We start from the raw sequence: 21,132 nt of genomic DNA, 5'->3' as shown, positions 1-21,132 counted from the left end.
GAATGCCAGCTTAAGCACCCGAAATCAGTGGTACCTCTGGGGAAGAAATCTGTACCTTTTTCGTGCTCATACATCCTGATCTTGGCTGTTAAAGTATAAACCTCCCGCTTCAGTTGTCTTTTTTCCATGTTTTAATATGTGCCGTTTCTACAGGGAGAAATGCAGAGTGGTTGGTTCATTGACCTGTTCCTCTGCAAAAGAACGTTGTGGTTAGTTCATCCCAGTTCGTTGCCCATCAGTGAGAAAGCTGTAGTACTGTTTATATGTGCCACATGCCTCGTTTTGTTTGCTTTAATTTCTGTTTTATTTTACTTTCTTTTTAAACAGCTGTTTTCTAAGTCCTTCCACAAATAACAATTATGTTTGATAAAGATGATCTTTGTCACTTGAGTTAACTGGTGGTTTGATTTCCTGCTCTTAGCAATGTACAACTAAGATGGTCCAATTGAAGTTCTGTCTGTGGTGGTCTAGAAGTGGCGCTGGTGAATGGAAAAGTCACATTTTTAGGTGTTAAAGTTCTGTGTACATCCAGGCATCTGGAATCACTCTTCCACCCAAATTTTGTATTTTATTTGTTTTATCTTCTGCGAAAGATCCAAGTCCTGTTTTCCTTTACACCAAAAAGCCCCATCAACACTGCAATTCCCAAAGAAATGTTGTTCAGCAGACACAGAAATCCCTGCTTCGGGAGCCATAGAGGGCATTTCTCCATCCCTGGTAGCGTTTTGGTCAAGGTCCCTGTGGGGTCCATAGCTAGTGGTGGGAGAAGTCCTCATCCACCTGTGTTATCCAGGAGCATTTCTGATCCATCCGCCTTGCCGTGGTCAGGCTGCAATGTTTCTCCTCTGTCTCAGCCCTCAGTGATATTTCCCAGCAGAGAAATGACTTGAGTCGATCTTTATTTGCCTTGTGGCTAGAGGCTGCTTATTGGTCTGTTGGTTTTTGCTCTTCAGCTGCTTGTATTTCCCACTACTCCACCGTGACTTTCTACATTTCAGGCCTATTTATTTTTTGCTTCAGCCTTCAAGGGACACATGGGAATGTCTTAAACCAGCTTTGCTTCTGAAGAAATCACATTGTGGAACCGAATCTTGGACCACTGAGTGTGTCCACCTACAGTGATGTTTTTTTGTCCCAGCTTGAGATGTTTATGGTAGCAAGATTTTCTCTGGTTTTCAGTGAAGGCGTCTTAAAACAGCCCTGCGAAAGTGCAATTCGGGCAGTATGTGCCATTTTAAACCAAATGTCATCCACCTAACAGCCTGCCGGCTGAGAGGCTCTCGTTTGTCAAGGTCTGCTTGATTTTTTTGGTGAGGGAGTTTTGCACTGGTAGCAGAGATGAAGCTCTGTTGTGATTCGTTTGTCATCTGATGCTTGTTTAGCCTTAGTCCCAGGTACGGTTTACTTGCGGTCATGTAAATTGTGTGACTTCTTCATCTATTCTTTGCATTTTTTGGAAGGAACTTCTCTACTTACCCTCTCTCCTGCAGTTGTTAGATAATTAGAACTGGTATTCAGATGACCAGAACTGAAGTTGAACAAAGCCCTCTCCTATTAAACAAGTAGAAGTGTGAAATAGTCTCATGGTGCTTTCCCCATATAAGCTTTCGTACCAAGCCACCCCTGCCTCGAACCTTGAGTCGTACTTCAGCGTTGCTGGCATTTGGAGTGAGGATTGCAGTGATCCAGAGTCCAGTGCAAGCTGTCGATCCACAGTTGTACGTGAATCGGTGATGAATCAGCAGTATTTTGTCTATGAGCCAAGAAACATAATTTATTGCTGAAAGAACATTTTTTTGTCTGTCTAACAATAGGATGATTTTCTGAATATTTAGACAGAGCCATTTTTGATTAAAAATACTTTTGCCAGTGATACAGAGCTGAGTTATGATATGTAGGCATCAGAGATTAAATACGTGTTGCAGGGAGCTCTCTGGAAGCGAGCCTATGAAAAGGATATATTATTCTGCAAGTTATTAAATATTGATTTCTGTAACAGTCTACAGGCATCAATGAATTTAGCAATATGCTACTAAATAATAGGAAAAAGATTAATATCTCAACAGAAAAGGTAATTACAAATCTGTTTAAATAATGATTTTGGTGCAAGTTAAGATTTGTGGATACCAAAAAGGGCTCAACTTTGGCCTCTTGTTGCGTATCCAAAACCACCTAGACGATAATGTCACCTAGGACTTTTGCAGCTGAAGTTCCCAAAGTTTCCTGGGGTCCATGAGCTGCGTTGGGTGCTGGATGTTTGGCCTTGGAGATGACAGCCACCTGTCAGAGGAAGCTAGGTGTGTTCTTTACAGAGTTCACATTCTTCTGCATCACCCCAAGGTTTCCTGGCAGCCTGCTCTGAGACAGCTCAGTTAAGCACAGTTTAGCCTCTATAGCAAAGCTGTTGCTTGCACCAGTGATGGTTTCTTTACAGTGGTTTAGAGAAGTTGTTACTGCAAAGTGTTGCTCTCGGCATTTGTTATGGAATTACTTCTCCACAGAGATTAGCAATTTCAATTTGTCATTACTTTTTCTCTTAGTGTAAGTATTTTAGAGCAATAACTTCCTCCAGAAGAGTGAAGGGAATGGATTTAGTTGTCTTTATTTCCTGTGGAGGTAAAGAATTTTCCTGCATTATCACTTAGATGTGAGATGCATCTTTGACTTGCTGCTTCACTTGGTTCATGAGACAAAATTAGTGCTCTTATGCAGATGTTATTTAAACTTCTTTAAATTTGTTTAGGAGATGTGACAACATCTGCGTCCTTAAGTTACCAAAACTGAGCAGGCAGCTTTGGTTGCATCTTGTGAATTTGTCTTACGTTTTGAGAGGTTTATGTAGCAGCAGAAGTGGATCTGCTCATTGCCTGTAACAGCACCTCTGTGTGAACTGTTGTTGGTGCCAAATGAATAAGAAAAGTACTGTATTTGTGGAAAACGCGGAGGTGCAATTTGGGCTTTGGTTTCCACAATTGCAGATACAGCTGAAATACCAGCTGTGGTGCGGCTGCCTTGGGAGACCTAAGAAAATGTACACTGTTGACCTCACAGTCACAGAACGCGTAGTTTAGTTAAAGAACAATGAGAAACTTGAGCAATGGATGAGGTTTGAGGAAGGAAGCTGCCTGCTATAGATAGCCGTTTGTTTGCTAAGTGCAGGTGTGTCCGAGTGAAAGCCTGTCACCCCGGGTCACGTGGAGACTGCCCTTGTGACCAAATTCATGGCAGGCAGACGTACAATCCAAAGTCCTGTCCCCGCCTCAAACGTTTATTTCTTTTTATGGTTTTTGCTAAGGTAACTCAAGGATATTTGTAGTACATTAGTTTTTATTGTGTTCTGCTTTATTCTTCGTACTGCAATAACATCAGTCTTGGAAGGCCCATATAAAGGATGGCAGAAGATACTGGCATCCAGGAACAGTGCCTTCAGTCCCTTGGGGCAGAAGCTCAAAAGCTGCCTATTGCAGGCTGCCTAAGACTGTCACAGTGCATTCTGGCTAGGCTGAGAACTGTCCTCGTGGGATGAGCACTGTAGTCATCCCATTACTGACTCATGGCTGAAACAATCTAGCACACAGCTGCTGACCTGATATTTCCGAGGGTAGATACACCTTAGTGGACAGTGAGGGGTCCTGTAAGTAGGTGGGTCAGGTGAATGCTTTCAAAAGAGCTGTTTGAATTTTGTATAACTAATGGAGTAGTTTAAAAAAAGACAACAAAAAGAAAAAAAAAACCCAAAACGCAAAAGAACTTTCAAGGCTTGAGATTAGGAGACTGCTCCAAAAGCTTCGATTGCTGTTAAGGTTAGTTAACACCAACAGATCGTTTACTGGTTTTACGAAGCTCCACAACCCATCCTTTCAGTTGTGGTGTAAAAGCAAGTAGCATATGGCTTTTTTAATGTTCAGGAGCTCCTCTAGGGAGACTAAAGCTAAAGATGATGACCAAGGTTTTACTGAGGGTGTGTTTTTTAAGAAGGCTTAAAATTAAAAGCTCCCCCTGCCCACCTTCAGCTCTCTTTGCTCTCACAAGACATGTTCATACTGCAATCACACGCAGCTCATGACCACATTATGGAGCTACTTGAGAATCAAGTAACTCCCTCTTGCCTGATTATTTAATCAACTTTTTGGCTGGGTTTTATTGCCAGTGTCAGATCCCATCACGTAAGTTGTTCATGCTATAGATACAACTATGAAAGAAAAGGAGAAAAGAAAAAGGGAGAGAGAAACCCCTTCTTCCACCTTTCATATACCAGCTGAGCTTGACACTAGTGGAGTCATTAAGTGTAATGCCATGTGTCAGCTGTGCCAACAAATGAGCAATAATTGTATTTTGGATTCTTCAGTGTTTTAGAGCAAACTGCTCAATTTCCGGCAGTTACTCTTGCAAAGTGCATTCCTCTCTTTGATTTCTTTATCTTCAAGTCATAGCTGCAGAATAAGATTGCAAAGTCAACGTGTGCTTTGCAATTACTTAAATTATATATTATGTAGTGAGTAACTCAACCCAATAAAACTAACAGGAGATAGTTGTCTATATAAGGTGGGTTTAACTGATACTGATCTGGCCTTTATCATTCTCTTCGAGACCATGTACTGTGTGTGTCATCGTAAAAAGTTGCCTTTGCTGTCAAGTTGGAGTTAAAATTGTTCATTTTAAAGATATGGCCAGTACTGAAATTGTTAAAGCTGGGAAGCTCTGACTTATATCTAGTTCGTTCACCTGTCATTATTTCAAAGAACTTTTGTTTTACTGATGTATAAATATTTAGTCTTGGAGTGTCTCTTTCTCCGTATATGTGTGTGCATACATGTGTGTTATGTATATATTTATGAAAAATTTATAAGTCATATACCTAGAACATAACCTCGCTTCTTCATGTGAGCTCAGGTAAAGGTAGGGGTTCCTCAAACAGCAGATCAGACAATTTATAAAATATGCATCATTTTTAGAGGAGTTCTTCCATGCTCTTTTGGAGTGTCAGTTTGGAGTCTCAGTTTGAGTGGTCTGAATAAGGGATGAAAGGTTTTGGAGGAGAAGGCAGAGAGGGCTGGATATACTGGACTTCTGTGTTTTCCGCAGTTGTGGGAGCAGCATTGGAAGGAGATAAGTTGGACTAGTAGAGGTACCTGTATATCACAGCCGGGATCATTACTGTTGAATATGAGGAGACCCAGTCAAATACCAACTGTGTTTTAGCTGAGAGAAGGCTGCACGTGGCCGGGAAGAGGAGGAGATGTTCAGACCTTACAGCCTTGGTAAATGTGACTGAGTGGGTAGATGAAGAAAATCCTCTTGGAGAAACAGCTTATTTTGGCAGTCAAGAAGTGCAGAAGATTTGAAGACGGTTCATGAGTCCGGGCCTTAATATATCAGAATTCTGGGGTTTTAATTCCTCAAAACAATATGAAGACTCGCATACCTGTATACGAAAGCTGATGGTGTTGGTACATTTGGGATGAGGAATAAACAAATGATGCTGGAAAAAGTGTTTTGCATCACATTTCTGCAGCTGGTTTTACAATGTTCTTCTAAAGTAACCCAGTGTTGTCCTGTGTACCACTGATGCTCCTTTTGTACTTCAGACCAGACGCAGATTTAATTTAGCTCACAAGTGACCAATGTTACCTGATCTTCTTTCCTTTGTCTCCTTTCCTCTAGTTACTACAGCTTCTGGAGTCTGAAACCATGCAGCTAGAAGCCTTTCTGGAGTGGAAGCAGCTGGAGCCGGTTTATTGGCAGTGGATGGTAAGGAATCAAACTGATTTTGAAGGGTGCAGCTTTCTTGACTTTGACATAGCTGACCGCTTCCCGCAAAATAAGTGCTGCAAACCACGTGTTCAACAGCACTTGACAAAAAGGAAGAGAAAGCCTTTGGCGAAGTGAGGAATGTCTCCTTAGTTCTCCTTCATCCCTCTGCTTTCCTCAGTAAGACTCACCCAGCTAGGCTGAGGAACTGCATGGTAGCGTGGCAGAATTTCATATAGTTAACACGAATGAAAGTGTCTGATCTTCATCTCTTGTAATGGTTTTTAAACACAGCAGCTGTACATTTTCTTAAAATTAAATGGCTTTTCAGAAGAGGGCCTCTAAGCTTTATCGCAGACTTGAGAAAAACCTAAATTTGCAAGCAGCTCATACAGAAAACAACTTCATTTATCCCAGCCAAATAGTCTGTTGAAATTGCTGATTTCCCCTTGAACTGTGTTGAATGATCATAAGAAAATCCATAAGCTTTTCTCTGTGCATCTTAGGATTTTTCAAGCGAGTATAAACGGTACCATCCATCTCACTTCTCTCTACAGCTTTTGGCCATTCACAGTTGCCGAAAATAATTCTTCAGAGCACCACATTAGCCATAGGAGTTTACAGAATGTTGAGAATCGGTGAGCTGGCTGATAATTGCCCATATGCCTTGTTCTATGCTAAAAGCAAGGCGAAGGAGTGTGAAATTCCCTCCCCTGTCCTGAAGAGTACTTCCAGTGCAGAGCCATTCAAATCAGCAATCTGGTTATCTGGAAAGCACCAACACTAGCATAAGCCTGGCTCCAAACAGGGAAAATATAACTGAGCATTCTGGCATTTCAGTGTACCCACCAGAACCCTCGCCTCTGACGTGCTGGACAGTGCGGGGAGCGTTGTGGGTGTTGGTGTGCTCCCTGGAGTTCAGTCCTAAAGAAATACTTGCCAAAAAGCTGGCCAGCGTGTCTTTAAGTTGTCCAGTAGGCTGGATGGTGAATTTGCTTTTTCTTTGGTTTGATTGGTGATGGGTGGTGTTCCCGGATGCTGTAGGATGTATGGGAATGTGGGGGGTGCTTTGAGGGTACAGTAATTTTCTCTTTCCACTCAACCTGTGTTTTGCCTTGCTGATCCGAGGGTTGGATGATTCTTGGGTAGCCACTGCCAGGTCTTCCTGAGGGTTGTGGGCATTCCTACAGTAACTGGAGTGACTGCATTAATGTTGCTTTAAAATTCTGTCATTTAATGAATTTCAAATTTAAAAAAAATCCAAACAAAACCCCCAACAAAAGCTTTGTTTTATTTCCATGGCATTTGTTAGTCGGTGCCCGGAACATGTCTGCGTTGTCATGAGGAGGGCCTCTGGTCAGCATGAGCTGCTGGCTTCAGCGCTGCTGAAAAAAAGGCTTTCTTGCTGAGAAAGGAGGTTTTGTAGGGGTGGGTTTTTTTGCCATTCTTAGCTATCTTACAAAGGTTTTTCTTGTGTGAGCCTAAAAATCTCTTGCTGTGAATTAAGCCAGAGTTTTTAACCTACCTGCAGAGAAGAAAGAGGGAAAAGAAATTCCCCTCTTCTTTAGAGCAATCTTTTATATAAGCAAAGGCTGTTAGCACGTCGCTACTTTCCCAGTCCCCATTTCTAGGCTGAACAGAATTGATTCTCTCAGTGTCTCCTTCTAGGCCATTCATTCAAAATTCTGGTGGTTGTTGCCGCTCTCATGGGTCTTCCCCTCCCATTTGTCTGGGTTTAACTTCAGGTGCCTCCTTCTATGTCAGTGTTAGTCAGTGCTCTTCTGTCACGGAGACTTGTTTATACTGTCTCAAATGGTCCTTGACTTTAATGGTACGACAGTGGTGACTTCTGGTTTTCTGATGCCTCTTCCAGCAGTGTTGCTGCTGAGCCAGTAATTGCTCATTTGGTTTTACCTTGCCCCTGTGTAGACCATGCTGCTCAACTGCTGAATTTCCTCTCGCTGTTTTCAAATGACTTCTCCAATTTCTAAAGCTTATTTTGAATCCTTAAAAGAGATGATGACCTTTCTTATTTAATGCTGTCTTGATAAAAATATGGAAATAAGTATTTGAGTGCGGAGGACTGGGTCCTTTAGTTATGCTATGCTACCCTGGCTTGAAAACTGTGTTTCTACACAGTCTCTGCACCACGGTGTACGGGTACGTGCATTTCAAGGACTCTGAAGTTATTGGGGATTTTTCTGAGTGATTCAAATAGTGGTTGCAGTCTCTGAAGGCAGTTGCAGAATTAAGTATAGAACCAGCTAGGTGGTCATGGTCAAGCAGAGGCGACAGAGCTTCTGAGCACCCTGGACCAGGGATCTCTTGGAGTTCCTCAGCTTGCAGAGTTTTACATGGGCACGGGTAATCTCATGGGTGTTACAACTTACTGTGCCACGTAGCAGATGGGGCTCTCTCGAGTGGTCTAAGCTGGTATCTCAGTCCTGGTCATCGCTTTGTTACAAAACGCCACGGAAGCACATCCAGCCTCAGAGTCTGAGCAAAAGGGGCATATCTAGAGCTTCTGCAGTGCTGATGATCTCCGTCCCACGAGTGTTACTCTGTGCATCAGTGCAGTGGCGAGTACTTCGTGGTGCTTTCTAACTAAGTAAGTGAGGTTAGCCACACAAGTTTTCTGTTAACTTAGAAATGTGTTATAGTGAACTGAGGAGGTTGTCTCTTAACTCAAATTAACTCAGCTGTGTACTGAGATGGCAGCGGTGAATTCCTAGTTATGAATCGCCAGGACGGTGCAGGAAGGGCACCATTACAGCTCCTGCTGAGAAGTAATTCCCTTGTTTTTCTTTTAGGAAGCTGTGTTAGATAATATGGCTGAAGAGGAAAATCTGTGCCAGTCCCAGGACGCTGATGTAGAGAAAACCGAGCTGCCAAAGGCGACCTCGAGCTGCCCCTGGGCTGACAGTCTAACTGGGCAAATTGACAGATTATCCAGAGATCTAATGGCTCTCCGTGACCAACTGCATAAGCTCCTCACTCACCGAAAGGCTGCGTGGTGTGAGAAGGTAAGGCTTCAGGTGGTGTTCTGGATCATTAGCAGCTTTTAAGATCCTACACTTCTTGTCTCTCTTGCCCGTTCTAGGGCATCCTCCCTGTTGCTGCTCTGTGTCAACCTTGCTGCAATCTCGATGACAGATCTTTAGTTACTTGTCTGTTTATGCCCACAGCATGACAGGTGCTCTTTCAAACACAAAGTAGGCAGGCATCTGTCCCAGGGAGACAGCGTGCTGAAACAAACAAAGTGCTGTTTTGGAAGGGAAGGCATCAAAGGATAGGGGTTACAGAGGCAAGAGGAGGAGGAAATCATGGCAGCCCCCGGAGGGGATGGAGGCAGCAGGTTGAAAGCATCAGTATGGTTGTAGTGAGAAAAATAAAGATAGGTGTTTGCAGGGAAAAGAGGATGGGAGAGGCCAGAGCTTGTAATCTTTCACTGAGCTAGTAGTCTTTGAAATGTCTGATGGGGGAAGGAATAGGAAGGATTTGAAACCTGTGAAGTGAGAGAAGGGACTAAGTGCAAGATTTGTTGGGAGAACAGACTGGCTGTGGGAGGCTGGCTGCAGAGGAAGGCAGGTGATAGGAAGGAAGTGTACATGGTGTTCGCTGACGTGCAGGGATGGGGAGACACTGGGAAGCACCTGGAGGGGGCAGTGGGCCATAAATAAAGGAGCTGTTCGTGTAGATGTAGAAGGTGAATCTGAATACTAACATGCTGGCACAAAGGAGATATGATGAAGACGCAGGCATAAAAACCAGTAATTTTTTTCAGACATCAAGAGGAAAGAATACCTGAGAACCTGTGAATGGAGGAAAAAGTGAAAGAAACAGCCGGAGCAGATAGTGACAACAGCATTTCTGTAACTCCTCTATTTTGTGTCTGTATTAACTCAGGAGAGGGGTTTTTTTTGTTGGTTGGGGTTGTTTGGGGTTTTTTTTTTTGAAGTGTTGGTAGACAGGATTATAGACCAGCTGACAAAAGTGTGAGGTTGTCAGATCAAGAGGTACTTGTACAAGATTTCAAAAGGTTCTGGCATGGAAGAAGAGTGTGGAGGAGAGCTAATTGCTCTCTTCCAGTGTAAGGTTAAGGAGCTAATTAGGGTCAGTTGGATAGGGACAGGCACGAGGAGCTGCTTCAAGAGTGCAGACAGAACTTCCTCCCCAGGGCACTGTGGATATAAGCAGTGTGCCTGGATTTGGAATCTGTTGGGCACATTCTTAGACGATGAAATCCATCAAAGACTGTAGAATATACGGATACAAATTTAAAAACTTAGGAAGTAGTGGGAGTACAAATCATTGCAGGCTGGGGGAATATTCTGAGGAATTATTGCTGTCTTTTAGTCTTCTCTAGGCGCTTGCTGGCAATTGCTGTCAGTGATGGGGTACTGGACTAGGCAGATTTCTAGTGTCATCAGATTTGGTTGCTATTATAGCATAACGGACGTGACTGTTGCGGGACGACTCAGACCTTGAATTCTAAAAATAAAATTTCCAGTGCGTGATTTCCAAAGCAAGATGTGCTCTGACTCCTCATATATAACAATATATATGCTGTTAAATATTATATAATCATCACACTGGAAATTTTCTATGCTTAAATTTGAAAATGAAGTCCGGAAAGATTAACTGATGAATTCTTCATTGTACTTTGAAATAGATGCGCTGATGGGATTTGAATGATGGTCGGTCAAGTTCCAGTGCTTCTGAGATTCGGTGAATGTCAGGAGCGTGTGACTGTGGGTAACGAATGGAGTGCATCTTAATGTGGCGTTAAAAGGATGGTTTATCACAAGTGCCTTCTCTCCCCGTGCCCTGGAACAGAATTGTTGTGTAACGCTGCGCAACAGCATTTTTTTGAATGCTGGGGGTCAGATGACTCTCCATCAATCCTCTTTATATCAACCCTTCCTTTGAATGGTGTTGCTGCTTATGTGATGCTTCCTGCCTGCAGCCTGTCCTTTTTCCCCGCAGTCAGGATGCTTGCTGAATGCAGCCTCTCGATCAATTGTATGTTTCTGCCCTCTTCAGTCTTTTCCCTGGAGAAAGAAGTTTACCAAATCTTTCTTTCTGTATTATTTTTTGAGTCAAACAAAGAGAAGATACAACAGCAGCTAAAGCGGTCATTACCTCTAACGTTGTGTCGCGCGATACTGAGACATCTGGAAATTATCTTGGCTCCGCAGGCATGCCCGGCTGGGGGACAGTGCAGTTTATTACTGCTCTTGTGGCCACTACCTTGTATTTCATAAAACTGTGATAATCCACAGAGTAAGTCAGGCTGTTGTTAGCAGTAGGCCTGATGTCTGTGCCAGCTACTGAGTAGAAACTGCTCTGAGGAGCAGAATTGAGGCCGCATGATTAAATGTGATGTACTGGGAAAGAGACAGCACAGAGAGGAATCACGCATCTAAGAAATCTGTTGGAGTTCTTTGAAGGGACCAGCGAGCATGTGGGCAAGGGAAGCTGGATTGACGTCCTCTAATTGCATTTACAAATGCCATTTGATAAAGTCCTTGAAAAGATTCTCAACCAGAATAAACTGCCCGCCTGGCTGTCTTTCCTCTTACCCTTGAGCAAACAGCAGGGCAGGAAGCGGGGAGGAGGCGTCACCGGCAGAGCCTTGTGGCCTGTGCTGCTCAGCCTGTGTACGACTGCTCGGGGAAAGGAGTGGAGCCATGTGCCCAGGTTGAGAGATGAGACTAAATCCCTGCAAGCACATGAAGGACAGCAGCAAAGGATTGTTGAGGGGCCTTGTACTGAGTAGTGAAGTGGTAAAATGCCTGATCAAACTGCATGGAGATAAAACTGACAAAATGCATCTTCAGGGAGAATCATAATTTTAAGTGCATTTTTTCTGATCTGCTTGTCATGGCACATGAATGAGCTCTTGGGGTTATAACGATGGTTCTGTGGAAATACCAGTGGTCAGAAATAGTAAACTGTATCTTAAGAATTGTTAAGAAAGCAGAAGAAAGCAAAACTTAAAGTATTCCGATCTGTTCCTGGAATGCCATGTGCAGTCCTGGTCCCAGACATAACTCTCAAAAAACCCTCTGCTGTCTCCATCCTTGGACGCCATACAAACCAGGGTATGCAACTATCTGTCAGGGTCAGCGGAAGAGGAGCGGGATCTGCTCTAAGACTGTGGACTGGGCTTGAAAACCTGTTGAAGTCTCTGTCACTTATGCAAGCCTGATTTTGGACTGTGTAGAGGCATTTCAGGTGTGTTACAGTTTTTGCTACACCACCACGTCTGGTTTACACCCCTAAACACAACTGCTTATTGCTCAGTGGTTTCAGGGGCAGCTTGTCCATTTGTTGCAAGTTTGATCATTTGCACGCTGTAATTCTGCAGTTAAAACTATTGATCTTGAATCTTAAAATTAAGGGACCTATTTTCCTTATTTTCTGTTGTATCTTTGTTTCCTTATTTTCTTTCATTTATTTCTGCCTGCTCCATCTCTTTCTTTGGTTATGCACTTGGGATGACCCTGAAGCCATCTCTCCTTTCAGGGACATTCACTAGAAAACATCTGAGTGTTGCCATGGGATTTGGATGCTTTGTGAAACCTTGATTAATATGACATTTTAACTGATATCCATCTCTAGGCAGCAACGTGTTCAGTATCTTGGTGGAGAGAAGGCATATGACAGAAGTGTGATCTGAATATGGGGATTTTGGGTTTTTTTTATTGTTAGCTTTGTTCTTTTCCTTGCAGTACTGGGCAAATAATCATCATTTCTTTGACATTTTTGGGATTCGTAAATGATCAAAAAGTTCAGTGAAATGGTTAAGCTTAAAAATGTTTCTCTTCGTAGGAACAAACTTAACTGCAAAGTTGAAATCTCCTAATTCCGGAAGAGAACTTGTTTGTTTGCTTTTTCCTTTATGAATATTTCATGTCACCTACCCCTCTGTTTGAGAGGGGGATTTGATTTCAGTCTGGTTTAAACATTTGGCACCCAGGAGCTGGAATGCAGAATATTTGATGCCAAATGGTGATTGTTTCAGTTTTCATCACATAAATGCTCACACCGTGCTGAGCTTTTGTTGAGACTTGGGATGCTCTGTGTGCACCAGTATTTAAGTGTTTGAGCTGGCGATACGATGGGGCTTGCTCATGCATGCACCTGCGAAGCATGGCCCAGAAAGACTCAGAGCCATTAATCTGTGCTTGAACATGCTCTTTCCACGCTAGAGACCTCTCCAGACATACTGGTGGCGTTGCTTGCACGCTTGGCTTGTCTTATGCCTGAGTACCCAGAGCTGAGACTTGGAGGTTGTAATCCCTGGCCCATATCAGACCTCCTTCACGACAGTGGAGGAGCCCCCTGAAACTTGCATTTTGTCTTCGTTTCTGTGTTTTTGCTCCTGATCAGTTGCCTCCCCTTCCATTCAGTAACCTCTAACCTTCCCAAACGGCTGCACCCACAGCCTTGGTAGGGGTGGGAGGATGCAGGGCTGCCCATTTCAGGAGAGGTGGATCGATGGTGTGCTGGGGAGGGGCTGTATGGGACAGGGGTGTTTTGTTTTCTCTTACTGGAAAGAGGGGAGGTGCAGGGATGGTCAGTGGTGGTGGCAGGAATGGCCTGGGACACCCCCCCAAGTGGGGATGGTGGGGGCTGAAAGGCAAAGAAGCTTTTGCTCCATCCCAAAAGTCCTGTGATTCACTCAAAACTTCTTGCCACTGCCGGCTCATCCCAGGGCACTGCTGGAGACCTTGCAGAGTCTAATAAAAGGCGATTCTTCTTCTAAGGATCTTACATTTATAGCAGACTGGATTTTGATGCACTTTGATTTAAGGCTTTGCTATTTGAAGCAGGGAAGCAGCTCCAGAAGCTGATGCTGAAACACAGTCCTACATCCGTCTGGTTTTGGTTGGGTATTTTCTTTTTCTTACCAAGATTGGGTTGAATTTTATCGACTCAAGTGCCCTTCCATAGTTTTTCTGTGTGCCTCATAATGCATTGGAGGGGGCACGAGGAGCTGTGTGTACCCTAGCAGCTACTGCTAGTGCTTGGTGGCTGTGCTCTGTGTGTGGCTAACCTGCATGAAACTAAAGGCACGGGCTGTGAGCAAGGGAAATACAGAGTCCACTGGTGGGGGCTGGACCAATGCCTGGCGTGCTGCGCTTCCTCCCACACTGGTGTGGGGCTGGGCTGCATTTCTGCCTTAAACTTGGGATTTGCGGCAGAGACCGCTGAGCTTTCACTGGAGAACTCTCTGAAAGGTTGTCAAAAGCTCTTTTTTTTTTAACGCAAACTGTTCACATTGCATCTTTGCTATTTCTGCTGTTTCTTCTAGCTCTCTGGGCTTTCTGCTAATATGAAGATGTCAGTGTAGTGAGCAGTTAATTATGCAGGCTGTCTGGGGTGCAGGAAGTGGAGGAGTGGTAGGCGATGGTTCAGTGCCTGCCTGTTTCCTCAATCAGCACATTCCCTTCCCTGGTCCCAGAGCGCTTCTGTGTTCCACTTCGTATTTGCAAACCTCCATCTGGAGCACCGAGCAGCTGTCAGAGGAGCTTTTCGTGCAAAATAGAAATTGAAGAACTAGCAAGGCCACAAGAGCAGCTTTTGGAAATGAATGGTTGGCTGGGCCCAGATGCCTGGGTAGGGGGAGGAGACCCAGAGAGATCAACAGAGACATCCATCAAAGGGAGCAGTGGAGGACATGGACAGGAGGATGGCAAGGAGGGACAAGGCTAATGGCTTTTATGTGTAGCTCTAAGTTAAGCGTAGGATTAAATTTGCTGCTGATGGAATTGCTATGGTATTAGCAAATTTAGGTCGTTAGAAGGCATGGATCTGCTGTAAACAGTAGCAAGGAAGGTCCTAGTGTTTGTATCTGCTTTTTGCTCGTGTATTTTCTTGCAGTGGTTTATTTGTCGCTCAGCAGGAGGTCATGCGCTTGCTTCTGGTAAGTCCCTGTAAAGGCTGTGGTGGAGATCCAGGTGATCACTTCTGGAGGGCAGTGTGCTCTCTCTTGTGTTGGAAGCAGGAAAGAAGCCATCTCTGTGCATCAGTTCTTCTCTTTAACAGCAGGATCTAACATCTGTGTTACACCTGAAGCCCCTAGTCAGCCTGGTTTAAGGCTGGAATGCACGTGGAAAGTTACTGCAGATGAGCAGAGCTGGGAGATTTCTGCAAGAATCTTGCTTGCTTCTGAGAACTCTGTGCGGGTTGGTCAGACCTGAATAGTCAGTGTTAAGCTTGCAGCATACTAAGAGATGAGAAAGATAAGTGTTTATTCTGTTTGCAATGGGACTTGCTATGCAGGTTGCTGAATGAGTGCTGAACTGTGGGAGAGGCAGAGAGACTTTTTGTACCAGTTGCTAAATCAGCAAACTGATTTCGAACACGCACAAACTCTAACTGAAAATAAATTACCCAGTCTGACATTTTTCGTGGGGCTTATATATTCTAAAAGACTCAGCTCCTTAGGGAAGAGGGAAACATTAAAAACTTGAGTGCTGTCTTCTCTTTTGTATGCAGAGCTCTGGGGTTTGAAGTAAGCGTGGGTGAAAGTTCTTCTTGCTTCCCAAAAGATGCTGTTTCCCATTACTTTGCTGAAATGCAGAACGTTTGCTCAGGTGATGGGATCAGTTAAAGTGTGTAACAATAACCAGTGTTAATATTTTACTCGCATTATTTGCCAAGGTATTGGATACTGACTGAGGCAATGAAACATGTAGTAAATGCAGCTGAAGAATTATATACCAATAAATTTTAGATGAGCTTTATTTAGCAATAAACTGTAAAAAAAACCCCATTCCAACGAGGGAACGTGTTTTGTAGCCACTGTAAATGTTTTAGCCTATTCTGAAGACATAAGTGTAGTACTTATGTTCTCACAGTTAAAACACAATAAAACGTGGACGTAGAGTAGGAACGCCCATGGGACTTGGGTGTGCAAGGTGTATAAGTTCGGAGGTCCTGGCATCACCTTTATCTTTCCAGTGTGAAAAACTTGGAGGCTGATGGGTGGGATTCGAGCTACCTGTGACCATAAGGTTGCTGCATTTTGAGACTGTCTTGTGAGCGATGAACCACTGCAACAAATGTGGTCCTTCACAAGGGCAGTATCTTAGGGACGTAGCTAATTCTGGCTGACAGAGGCTGTATTAAACACCGCAGCCGGTGGCTGTGTGTTAGAGCAGCTCTACCTGAAACCCTGTTAGTGTGCTTTACAGAACCCTTCAGAGAGGGTTTTGGGGACGGTAACTTCCAGGAGGTATCTGGCTTGCTTTACAGCTCCGGGCAGACTGTCCCGATGGGTTCCTCCTCCAACAGCAGGAGTTGCACTGCTTGGTTTTTAGGTGAGTTGACAGAAGTGCTTTTAGCAGGACTGTTCTCATTTCATGTATTCAAAGCTTGACCTCAAGTTTCCTTTTTCTTAAAACCTTGGCATTGTTCTCTTGGTCATCTGCCTTGAAATCGAGGGTACTTGAGCGTAAGAGGAAAAAGTATCCAACTCATTTCTGTTTATTTGTCCCTTGTGCTCATAGGAGAGCTGACATAAAAGTAAATCTGTAGTTTAACATTGTCACATCTCTTCTGCACAGCCAAAAATGCATCTATATAAAGCCTTAGTACACTTCTGAGCTCAGAACTCGCCACTCTGCATCTTCAGGCACTCAAAACCCTGATTGCTGTTTGACTCTTCTTGTTGCAGGCTGGCTGTAGGGGCTGGCCTTCGAATGCCGCAAGAGTGACAATGGCTGTTCCAGCAGCCTGGCATCCACCTACAGCTGCTGCTCGCCATCGAAACTGCGAGCTGGTAAGAGAAGCCACTGAAGGCGTTTGAAGAGGACTGGCTTTAGAAAATGTCTGCTTGTTCACTGGGTCTCTGAAAATGTGTTATATAGACAAATCTCCCCCTGGGCATCAAAGTTCACTTGCCTCATGCCGCAGTTGTGGCTGGGCTGGGTGGCTGAGGTGACCTTGGCTGCTCTGGGTGCTCTGCTCCTGCCTCCCCCAAAGCAGAGAAGAGCTGCGGGTGGGCACTGATGGGGGTTCTGCTGCAGTCATGCAGAGCCCCTGAAGGGAACAAGGGAGTATTTTCTAGCTGAAAACCAAACTGATTTGGGGAGTTTCTTTGCCCCCAAAAGTTGTGTGTGATGGATTTTTGGTTTGGTTTGGTTGTTTTTTTCCTTGTCATTTTTTCCATAAGAAAGACCCTTCTCTGAAAATTTGTGTGACTAGTTGGTAATACCTTCCTCTCATCTGTATATTTGAGGAGTGGTTTGTATACATTCCTTTTTTTGGCTGTAGATATAGAGACTCCATTGCTTGAATTTGTTTCATACCTACAGAGAAGTGCAAGTCACAAGCAGCACTCTTTCTGAAGTGGCTACTTTTATGTTGCACAGTGATAAAGCTCTGCTTAAAACAAAGTGGGGCCCTGCAAGCTGCTGCAAGTCGCTTAGATCCGAGATGATATCTCACATCGTCAGTGTTTGTCTCTGCTGCCCGAGATAAAAGTTTGGAAGAACAAATTGAAATGTAAGTGAGCAATTTATTACAGGAGGCGATACTTGTCTGGGCCTTCCTTTGTAATTTGTAGTTGTCAGGGTCTTCTTCAAAGCAGCACTGCAGCCTTTTTGCAAGTGTCTAAATTACTTACACTGACGTGTTCTGGGTTTCATATCGTGTATTTTCAGTATGTGCCTATTACTCCATTCATTTGTGTGATCTTCTAATTGGATTCGAGGATTTTCAAAAATCTAGAGATAAAACTGTAGTTAAAAAGAACTACATTGCAAAAAGGCTGGGCTGTTAGAGTGGGGGTTTTATTACTGGAAAATGTTGAAAATGTGTAATTTGGAGAAGAAAACGGGTGTTTGCCTCTTATTCCCTGTGGTGTGCATTCCGAATCACGTGGCATTTGGGACTTTTACCATCAGCCACAAGGAGACTTGTGAAGAACCTGAAAGTCTGATGCTCCCGCCTAGAGCTGTCCCACCCTCCTGAGAGCAGCAGGACCATACTGGGTGATGGGCTTGTGTATCTTCTTGGGAAGCAGCTGAAGAAGTTTAGATGAGCCTCTGCTCCAGAGCCATCCTGTTATATGCTCTTGCTGAAGCTTCCTGTCTGCTCTTTTTGTGCTGGCATCACTGGCACCTTCTTTAGCTGAACAGAGGTGATGCAGAAATTGCTGATTTCTTTGAAGACCACTTATTTTAAGATTTGTCCCTGGCTGGTTCTGCCCAGAGTTGCTGCAATAGAACAGTCACGTTCCGTTCTTGACTCCTGTCTTTTTTTTTTTTTTCATTTGGGTTCAGTTGCTCTCCTCAAAAGTTAACCAGTGGAGAAGTAAATTAACTATGCCAAAAACTCAGGAAGGGAGTTCAGAAAATATCCACAGAACAGGAAACTGTTTTCCTAACTTTGTGGAAGAGGGCTGTATCACATGAGGCTTTCAGCCTTCATTCAGGGCTGATTGCCTCAGGTATGTCCTTTAGCAACTCGACCCAAAGGGTGTCCTTGAAGCAGCTGCCTCTGTCTCTTTGAGAGCAGGATGCAGCGCAGCTCTGTCGCTGGGGGAAGCCCTCACTGTAAGCAAGTCTGCTCACACAGGCTCGCTGCACAGCAGCCACAGAGTTCAGAGTTCAGTTGCTTTTTAAGCCTAAGAGGATTAACTTCCCTTTTGCTTTGGCTTGTGATAGATATTTGTAGACTCGGCAAACAGGCAATGCTTTTATCAGTCGTGTGCTTTTGTGGCTTGTATTGCTATTTGGAGGTATACTTTGCATTTTTCTGGTTAAGACCCTGAAAAATCTTAATGTTGTTCTTTTCCTGTTTCCTTAATCCTATATCCTTTTCCTGTATCTTAAGCAAAACTGACTTTTCTGACCCCTATCAATGTGGTATTTAGATACATGAGTCTAAATACAGACCTGTTTTATTATCTTAAAAACAACCACCCCTCAAAGCCTCAAAACAAACCAAACATAACCAACAAAAATGCTATCTGTTCAGACAAGATCAGGTCACTCCTCTTTATGACATTATCTCATTTGAATGGCTTAATTAGCTTCTAACTTTCCATTTCTGTGTTTCTTGACCGTCCAAAAGCTTTATCGTGGAGAACAGTGTGGATGTCGTTCTGAAGGCTTACAAAGTGCTTTGCAGTGCTCTCGGTATATCAAATCGGAGCACAGAGCAGCAGTGCCCTGCCAGACTGTGGTAGCTGTTCTCATGGATGCAGCTATGTCTGTTCCTGGTGTTAAAACTATTTTTAGTTTGTCCTCAGAGGACTCCTCCCCCAGTTAGAAGATGGTCTACTATTCCTAGATAAAATAGGTGGTGTCCTCTCTGTGGTTTCCCTGCCAGTTGGTTTTGGGATGACTGTAGGTGCACCTGGGAGCTAGGATTTGAGTGGGGAGTGCCCTGCTTAAAATACCTGAGATGGAGACGCATACGTTCCTCTCGAACTGCAAATCAGGGCAAAATCTGGAATGCAGCTGCTTATGTAAGTACGTCTTCAGTCAGTTGCTCTAGCTCAGCTTTACAACCTTTCTGAAACGTCTTCCTATTTTATGGTGCAAATAATGCCCCCATTAATATTACTTTGGCATCACCTCTTGCATTTATTCGCCACCAATTCCAAAGGCCGACAGTTTTTCCTCTTGCTGAACTAATTATTAGTGTTAGAAATTAGTACTTACATTAAGATGAAATTTTGCTCTAGCTGTTAAGCTAAGAGAAATTATTTGAGTTTCTTGCTGTTGCTGGGGTTTGGGTTTAGTTAAGAAATACCCATGTACATTCCTCAAACCAGTTTGATCTGCCCACAGCATCGGGTTTTGGGTATGTGCAGACCTTTCCATTTTCATGGCCTTCTGAAATAGAAAGTAATGGGTCATGGAAAGGTTGTTAAGTTATAGGGAACTAAGCTAGCGGTCACTAAATGATGGGTAAGATATAGATCTCAATTCAGAGCTTAATGAAATGTGTTGGCCCCACTTATGCTACCATCACAACTGAAAAATGATTGAAAGGTTGGAAATGATTAAAGGAGGAGGAATAAAGGAATAATTTGGTCTGGCTTTTTGAGAGGTGAGAAAAGGGTAATTTAACCAAGCAAAGTTACAGCTGGATTGAGTTCTGCACGTTCTCAGACAGGAGTGGAGGTTTGAGCATACAAGACTTTAGATGAAGGATGGAGTAAGATGACCCAGCGGCTGAAGTGGAACTCGCTGAAAAGGGGCATGCTTTTAACCATAAATATTTATCCCTGCTGAGATAGCACAGGGATAAGGTAGTTTTTTGATCAGCTGCAGCCTGTGTTTGAAAAACCAAAAGTCTGCGTTTCTAGAAGAGACCCTGTGGCTTACCAAAATGTAGTAGAACACTGCAGAAATTACTAGGTGAGACACTGTAGCCTGTACTTTGTGGTAGGTTAGACTAATCCAACAGTTTATTATGACTTTAAATCCATAAATGCATGAGCATTGGTATTAAATGGGCTATTTCAGAAGAACATCGAGTCTCTTTGTGTACAGTCAAGGATCTCACAAGAAGAAAGAAACCTCATTTAGGCAGGACAGTGTGGGAAGTGTTCAGCTATTAAAATAGAAAATTATGGTTTCCAGCGTTTTTAACTGGTTTCTGTTCAGTGTGCAGAAATTGCTGCAGAAAATTAAAAACCTTGAGAGCTTACAGCAAAGTAGCTTGATTCAGTGAGACAAGTTTTATAGAGCTGCAGTATGAACTTTCTTAGAGGTTTGGAATTACATTTGGCCAAGTTACTGTAAGACTTGAATTTGAAATTAGAGTAAAATGTTTTTTTATAGAAAAACAACTGCTTACTCAGTGTTGTAGTGTTTCCAGAACAGCTGATCGCAAGTACCGCTTTTGCTTTAAGCAGCAAATGCCTTTAGATGGTTTTCTGAAGGTTGGGGGTCTGATTTGCTGAGAAATCACTGTTCAGCGACTGTTTGAAGTTCATAGACTCTGCAGGGTCCTGTCCCCCCTTGCTCCGCAGTTTTTCCCGGAAGCAGGGGCTAAAGGATTTGATTTCCCTCGCTTAGAGATTCACAGCATCCCTTGAAACGGTGCCTTTTTCTGCTCCTCGAAGGCTGTGAATGGGTCGCTGTCTATAGCTAAGGAAAGAAAGCTTTGTCATACACTTAGCCATGGTTGTTTGGTAAAAAGAAAAATCAGACATTTTTGTTAAAAGAAACTTGTTATTGATTTATTGTTAAAGAAGTGTAAAGCCCTCACCCTACTTATGTGTGAGAAAGGTTTTATTTTTATGCCTTGGCGGACACGCAAGCACACGGAACACTTGGGTTATGAATAACTGTTCTGTTCTGTAGAGAAAACGGTGACAAACATGGAGAGCGGTGGTGTTGGCGTGTTCCA

The 21,132-nt window shown here is 43.5% G+C and overlaps 1 protein-coding gene across 1 annotated transcript in view; it reads left to right on the top strand.

Annotated features, from left to right (window-relative positions):
- Window positions 1-5,664: 5,664 nt before the first annotated feature.
- The window catches only part of LOC104502215 (uncharacterized protein C14orf80 homolog), a gene marked incomplete at its 5' end in the record, with an annotated part of 22,988 nt that continues 7,520 nt past the window's right edge, over window positions 5,665-21,132 (top strand). The window contains 2 exons of the mRNA XM_010146154.1: window positions 5,665-5,751; window positions 8,562-8,774. Coding sequence (XP_010144456.1) covers window positions 5,665-5,751; window positions 8,562-8,774 — 300 coding nt within the window. The remainder of the gene's footprint in view (window positions 5,752-8,561; window positions 8,775-21,132) is intronic.

The sequence above is a fragment of the Buceros rhinoceros genome, unplaced genomic scaffold, assembly GCF_000710305.1.
Source record: "Buceros rhinoceros silvestris isolate BGI_N320 unplaced genomic scaffold, ASM71030v1 scaffold8302, whole genome shotgun sequence".
In the NCBI taxonomy this organism is placed as follows: Eukaryota; Metazoa; Chordata; class Aves; order Bucerotiformes; family Bucerotidae; genus Buceros; species Buceros rhinoceros.
This window is presented reverse-complemented; position numbering and strand designations above follow the sequence as displayed.